The sequence below is a fragment of the Otolemur garnettii genome, unplaced genomic scaffold, assembly GCF_000181295.1.
Source record: "Otolemur garnettii isolate 467f Iridium unplaced genomic scaffold, OtoGar3 scaffold00039, whole genome shotgun sequence".
NCBI lineage: Eukaryota > Metazoa > Chordata > Mammalia > Primates > Galagidae > Otolemur > Otolemur garnettii.
The window spans coordinates 4,182,078-4,189,783 of NW_003852434.1; the positions used below are offsets into that span (position 1 = coordinate 4,182,078).

The 7,706-nt window shown below is 40.3% G+C and overlaps 1 protein-coding gene across 6 annotated transcripts in view; it reads left to right on the forward strand.

The window, feature by feature from the left end:
* MAPK10 (mitogen-activated protein kinase 10) overlaps positions 1 to 5,299 on the forward strand; it is a 295,404-nt gene extending 290,105 nt beyond the window's left edge. For 3 of the 6 annotated variants that reach the window (XM_003790028.3, XM_003790029.3, XM_012805359.1), the window contains one exon: positions 4,383 to 5,299. In XM_003790028.3, coding sequence (XP_003790076.1) covers positions 4,383 to 4,525 — 143 coding nt within the window. In that variant the 3' untranslated portion in view covers positions 4,526 to 5,299. Of the gene's footprint in view, positions 1 to 4,377 lie in introns of all 6 variants that reach the window. The other 3 variants (XM_012805360.1, XM_012805361.2, XM_023513365.1) reach the window with 3 other exon arrangements.
* The last annotated feature ends 2,407 nt before the right edge of the window (positions 5,300 to 7,706 follow it).

Here is a 7,706-nt window from a genome sequence, read left to right on the forward strand (position 1 = left end):
TTTATACATGTAAATACGTGTTTTGCTGGGGAAATTTCCTCAATGCTCTTTGTGCAATTTCTCTTGCTGTCATTGTTGTGGCTTCTGTTTATTTGTAAACATCAACCTGTGTTTCTGTAAGGGAGCCCATCTCAGTGAGCCTTATCTCACTCTTCCTTGGATCATTACTCAGCTGTAACCCTGACAGTAGAACATACCTACATAATCCACTTCAGCCAGGATAGGAGAAAAAACCCACCTCAAGAGAGGTACAAGGCCATTATGTAAAGATACTTTTATTTTTGTTTGCATTATGCCAAAAATTTATTTTAAAACTTTCAAACTGATTTTTTCTCATAATTTAAATAAAAAAGCATGCTAGCAAAAATATTCCTTATTCCTCTGGCATTTTGATTAATTATAACATTCATAAGATGCACATGGCACCATTTGGTCAGTTTAGATTCCAAAGCACAGAGGTTTCTTACTCCAATAAACCAGTTATATTTTTGCACAGTAGCAATGTACAGATAGCAGTTCATTTATAATAGCACTAAAAAGGAAAAAAATAGACATAAATTTAACAAAATAAGGGAGAAGTTTATACTGTGAAACCTATAAAGCATTGTTCAAAGAAATGAAAAAAGACCTAAATAAATGGAAAGACATTCTATTGTTCATGGGTTATAAGATTTAATATTGTCAAGTTGGTGATATTCCCTAAATTGACTGACAGATTAAACACTGTACCTATCCAAATCATAGCTGTCTTTTTGCAGAAATTGACAAGCTGATCTTAAAATTTATGTGGAAATGCAAGGAACACAGAATCACCAAAACAATGTTGAAAAAGGACATAGTGGAAGGATTTACACTTCCTGATGTTAAAACTTACTATAAATCTGAAGATACACAAGTGGATCAGTGGAATGGAATTGAGAGTCTCACATTTATGATCAACTGATAATTGACATAAATGTCAAGATAATTTCATGGGCAAAGAATAGTCTTCTCGATAAATGGTCCAGGGCCAGTTAGATACCAACATGCAAAGGATGAAAGATGGATACCTCATATTCTGTACAAAACTGAACTCAGAATGGATCATAGAAGTAAGTGTCAGGTCTGAAATTATAAAATTCTTAAACAAAACCATAAGAGTAAATCTTCATGATCTTGAGTTAGGAAATCATTTCTTAGATATGATACCAAAAGCACAAATGACAAAAGAAAAAAACAGATAAGTCTGACTTCATCAAAATTTAAACATGTGTCCTTCAGAAGACACCTTTGAGAAAGTAAAAAGACAATCCATAAGATAGGAGAAAGGCATTTGAAAATAATATATTTGATAAGGGAATCCCTTCTCGACCTTTTGGCTAAGATCAAGTGCGATAAGGGACTTGTAACTGTCATATAAAGAGCTCTTATGGTTACAAAATGGCCAAAGGATTTGAGTAGATTTATTGCCAAGAAGATACACAAATGACTGAAAAGCCCATGAAAAATATACTCCACATTGTTAGTAATCAGGCAATGCAAATCAAACCCCAGTGGGACCCCATTTCACACACCTAGAATGACTGTAATCAAAAAGACATATAGTAAGTGTTGGCAAAAATGTGGAGATATTAGAGTCCTCATACACTGCTAGTTGGAATGTAAACTAGTGCCATCCCCACTTTATGAGGCAGTTTGGAAATTCCATACCTGTTAAAATTAAATTACTCTCTAACCCAGCAATTCCACTTCTAGGTATATCACCCAAGAGAAATGAAAATATGTCCACACAAAACGTGTGCATGAAGGTTCATAGTAGCATTATGCATAACAGCAAAAAAACTGAGAGAACCTAAAAGTCCATCAAATGCCCATCAACTAATAAACAAACAAAATATTACGTATCCATGGGATGGAATATTATGCAGCTATGCAAAGAAATGAAGTATTGATACACACAACAACTTGAAAATACTATGTTATGAGAAAGTAGCCAGTCACAGACAAACAGTTACATATGGCATGCTTCCATTTGTATGACATGTCTAGAATGGCAATTTTATAGAGAAAGAAAGTTAGTCATTGCCTAGGGCTAGAAGGTAGGCAAGGAGTGGAGTATAGGATTTCATTTTGGGGTGATAAAATGCTATGAAATTGTGGCAATGGCTACACAATGCTGGGACTATACTAAAAAACCTTCACTGTACAGATTAAGTTTCTAAATTAGATATGTGAATTATATCTTAATAAGGTGATCACAAAATTTTACACAGACATCATTTAATATCTCAAGTCAAACTAAATTTGAACTGTGGCACATGATTTGAAAGCCATCGATAGTATAGGGATCTACCATCCAGGGGACAAAATGGACAGAAGGGGGAAAAAGCAGTCTCGTTCCATCGGATCCACATTGATCAGGCCTTTATTAGAGTCCTGGGTCCAGTTTTAATCTCGACCCTTGAATAAGAATGTGAAAAAATTGAAGAGACTTCTGCAGAGTCCAGCATGGTAACATTAAATTATGAAAACCAGAGCTTATGAAAGAACAAGAAGACTGTTGCTATAATTGAATCCCAACTGGGGAGGAGGAGAATTAGGCATTTGGGCTACGTGAGAGAAGCCAGGGCGGTCTGCTAGCAGACGAAATCTTATCACGGGAGGAAATGAGCGAGGCCTGAGCCTTATCTGTAAGGGGTATAATTAAGTAAAGTTGGAATAAACTGAAGGCAGAAAACTTTACATTGCACATTCTGACAGTGAGAGTAATTATTGGCAGGAAGATAAAAATAAGAGTACTTTAAAAATCTCCTCCAGAGATGTTTAAGATTAAGTATGGACAACGTTAGGAGCTTAATGAGCATGAAAAATGCCTAAGCTTTTTTGTATGGGAAAATATTAAGATATGTATTAAATTATCACAACTAGGGAAGCTTCCTAGCAAAAAGACTGGAAAGAAATATACCAAAAACTTAACAATTCTTAGCATTTATTTTAAGATCAGTGAATATTATGACCTTTTTTCCTGTATTTTTTCATATTTGTCATAATTTACATAAATATATTTACAATCAACAAATACAGTTTTAAAATACACATAACATACATGTACCCTCTCTTTGTGGAGGCATTTGCCTTCTCTCTAGACATGGTCACATTTCCATCACACTATTTCCACAGGCAAGAAAGGTCCATCCCAGGAACAGGGAAGATTGTGTTAATCCTTGCACTGCTTTAATTTAGTTTAGTTTTGTCTTTCTGACTTATTAGGCCCATGTCTTAACTCCATTGTAATTTCTTTTGGATTTATTATTTGTCATTCAAATAAGATACAATTCAAGTCAGAATTCCTCATCTTTTATTTGATTGGGTGATTCTACTACAGATATTTTTGATAGTGAACTCTTTCATAAAGCAAGCATTTTACCCCTCACATTGTTTAAGAATATACATATAAAAAGAAAAAGAAGTTAACTGATGAAAGTATTCTATAATAGACATACTTCTATTTGAAAAAAAAAATAAATTGTTTCTAGCATGCTGTGGTTTAATTATATTTGGCAATACTTGTTTTTTTATCTTTCTTCCGTTGTTCTCAAAGCTATTGTAACTCAGCAAGCCTTTGCTGAGTGATTACTATGAGCAAGTTTCTGCTCTGAGTTTCAACATCTTTATAGTCCCACAAGCTGATAAATAAAAGAAATTTTTTCCAAGCTAAAAATTCTTATTAGAGATCCCAGGTAAACTGAAAAGCAAGCAAATAATCAAAAAGGATGTCCCCCTCCTTTTGGTAACTTTTATTCTAAGTCCTGCTTGGCTTTTTATATATATTTGAAGTTTGATGTCATATTAATGATGATTGTAACGTTTGCTTTATATGCCTTCTTTCTCTGGCGCTGTAGTCTCCAAGCAATTCCAATGTCTGGACACCCTTACATTTGTTTGTAAAGCTACCTGCAGTGAAAGCAACCAGGCTCAGGTGGTTACACTAAAGAGTTGTGCTCATCTGTCTTATCCATAACCAGTGGTTGCCTATCCCTGACATCTCTGGAGAACTTTTAAAAATTGCAAGCGCCTAAACGTCACCCAAGGCCAATTTTATTACAAAATTAGGGAGGTGGTATGACTGGATACTACTGGGGTTTTTTAAGTGATTTCTAATACAGAGAGAAATCCGTAACCACTTGCACTAACCTGTGAATAACTCATGACCAGGGACTCCACATTGATTTGCTTTGACTGTCACCGTCTCGTGGAGTCCCCTGTATCGGTGTTTGATGAAGGTTTGCCAGACAAATGATGGAGCTGACGTCTCCTGCTGCGCGTGGCCCTGTGCCTCCTGCGTGGCCTTGGCGTGGCTGGTTCTAGATTTAGTCATGTTGGTCTTCATTTTCTTAGCACAGGTGCAGCAGTGAACAGCAGCGAGAGTCTCCCTCCATCCTCATCCGTCAACGACATCTCCTCCATGTCCACCGACCAGACCCTGGCATCCGACACTGACAGCAGCCTGGAAGCTTCGGCAGGGCCCCTGGGTTGTTGCAGGTGACTAGCCGCCTGCCTGCGAAACCCAGCGTTCTTCAGGAGATGATGTGATGGAACACACACACACACACACTCACACACGCTCAGACACACGCACACACAAACGCAAACACACAACATCAAGGAAATGGCAAGGGAGTGAATCCAAGCCTAAAATCAAAACCAGTCTTTCAGCCTGCTTCTTCCCCAGAGCCCTGTATCACAGCTAAGCTCAAACGCGTATCTAACTTCTAGTTGCTCTTGCTTCGGTCTTCTTCCGATGATGCTTAACTACAGAAGGCAAATCACACAATCACACACGATTAGAGAAGCCTTTCCCTAAAGTGTAATTTCAATGGCTGCAAAACCAGCAACCTGTAACCGCCCTTTCGAATGGCATGACGAGGTGCAGCGGCCCATCCAGCATGTGTGTGTCTCTATCTTGCATCTACCTGCTCCTTTGGCCTAGTCAGATGGATGGAGATACAGATCCGCATGTGTCTGTATTCACACGGCACCACTTACGTAGAGACGCTACTGTCAGTGTCCTCAGGGGCTCCCAGGCATCATGCACTGCGGTACCACCTGGTCCATTCCATGTGATCTAATACTCTGACATAAACCCATCTGTAATATATTGCCAGTATATAAGCTGTTTAGTTTGTTAATTGATTAAGCTGTATGTCTTATAAGAAAACATGTAAAGGGGGAAAACACGGGGTGGGGGGAGTGAGCTCTCTTGGACCCTTGAAGATGTAGCTTCCAAATTTGAACTGATTAAATGGCACCTGTATACCAATTTGTAGAAAGAACATATTTGATGCTTATGTAAAGTGGGGGGAGGGGGAAAGAGTTTCTAGGCACCAGATGGTTTGGCCTTTAGAAGGCAGGTGTGAACAAAAGCTGAAGGTCTTTCTATGCCAGTGAACAGTAGGACAGATGAGAGAATAGTGTTGCAGTGTGGGCCAAGATTATTGCCCAGGTCCTAGGAGACGCCAACATCCATAGTTTAGAGAGTTGACCCGTTTGTGATTTCCAAATGATCTGTCAGAACAGGAGGCTCCTGGAGGAAGTGGCAGGGTGGTTGTGTGCATATGTGATGGTCAGAATCTCTCCCCAGAGTTGAGGGGATTGCCACCACATGAGTCCCTTACACGGAAAAACGAGCCCACCCAGACCACTTTCAGACTGTGCATTGTGTTTCTCATGTGTGAGTCGCTCCCCAAGTTCATGCCTGCCAGCATTTCATTTTGAAGAAAAAAATACCACTTTCCTCTCTGAAATACAAAAAACAGTAGTTAGTAGAAATAAAACCTCAAAGCACAGAGTGATCCTCAGGTTAGCATTTGAAATCCTCTCTGGAGATACTGCTATTCCTCAGGGGCCTCCCTGATTCCTTCGCGTGGCCGATGCTTTGTGTTTCTTTATTTATTTCCGTAAGTCTGACCAATCTGAGAAGGGCTGATGACGTGAATTTTGTTGTGCAGCAGCTGTGAGGGCAGTAAGTCCGCCCGCACGTCACTGCTGCCACACAGCTGTAGCAATATGAGTTTGTCTTCAAAGCCATGAAACGTTAATGTCACTTTTCAACAAACTTTCCTGAATTTAGGTTCAATCAAATGGAAGTGCTTTTCTGAGCACTGAAGGAGGCACTGTGCAACTTGTTGGTCATATCCGAGTCACCAAGGTGACGTCTCAGCAATAATAGGTAGCAGGTATTGGCCTCCCTTCTCACTCACTCTGGCGACGTGTCCACCTCCGTCATTTGCACTCTGACCTCTGTGGTGCTCACCAGTGTGGTGATGTTTCACCTGGGGAAGAAGCGAAACAGGAAGTGGATGGCCGATGAGTGGGACATGACTGGCTAAAGGAATCTCCTCTAACAGAGAGCAAACAGGGCAGCCCGTGTTCTGAAACTGCCTTAACTACAGCACTAGGGAAGCTCTGTCTGTCTTCAAGCAATAGAGTTAACAGGGACCCACAGCCACACACACTGTCACTCTGCAGCCACGCTGCCAGGCCAGGCGCTTCCCACAGTGGCACGCAGTACAGAGGTCATGTGTTTACAGTGGAGAGAAAAACATTAGCCTGTCCCCTGTAATAAAACCAGCCCGGCTTCCCCATCTTGCTGCCGTTCACTTTGGTTGATCTTACAGATAACCTGATCTTTAAAAATGTTTCCTCAGCCACACGTGTTCCCGCCCTTTTCTTTCTGTCACATTTCTGGTTAATTTTCTTTTTTTTAACTTCCCTTCCCCGTATTCCTACTTCTTTACACCCTCCTTTCACTGTCATTTTATACCTTGACGTATCTGTGGCCTCTCCACTCCCCTGCTTCCTACCACGTGGGATGTGACGCAGAGAGACTGCTGGAAAGACAGTTGCATGGGGAATTTTATCAGGCCCAAGACGCCATCACAACACAGAAGGAAATCTCCAGGCAGCGTTTAGAAGTGCTTCACAGTTAGACTAGCTCTCACATCTGCAGAAGTGGTGATTTTTTTTTTTTCACTCAGATTAAACCAGGAATGAACTAGACAGTGCCCCTTCCTATTATTGTCACCTTCCAGAAGCTCAGCTGGCATGACGTTTCTTGTTGAATGGCTCTTGGGAGCAGATCACCTACAGCCAGATCTCCTTTATGGACAAGAAAACAAAAATGGAACAAATCCCTTGGATCTAAGTATCATGTAAAAACAGAGGTAAGGCTTTGGGGCCTGGACTTCTCACAGAATCAATTTTATCAGGTGATCAAAGCAAGTTAGAGGATGGAAAAACCGAGAGAATAACCACTTTATAATCCCCCAGGGCTTTGCCGTCTGACTTTCTTGCAATCCCTTTAGGAGGTGATTATGTTATGACCACATTCACAGAATACACTGGATTCTGTATCAAGTCTTATTTTCTTTAAAAAAAAAAACCCTAACATACTATTTCTTCTGTAGTCACCTGCTGCTCCCCAAGAATATTCTTACTTTTCAGTAGGGCAATGTCAGGTCACCTGGACCATATTCCTGGAAGAGCTGACGGTCTCGCCTGGGGTTAGCTCTCCTTTGGAGCATGAAATTGGCACTCTGAGGAGCCTGATCTGTCATTCCCACAGTGTAATCAGTGTAGCAGTGATCCTTGGTAAAATGTTTTGTAGTGTTTTCTGGGAGGAATTGTTGTGTATCCACGTGCAGGAAGAATTTAATTGCTGGAAGAGT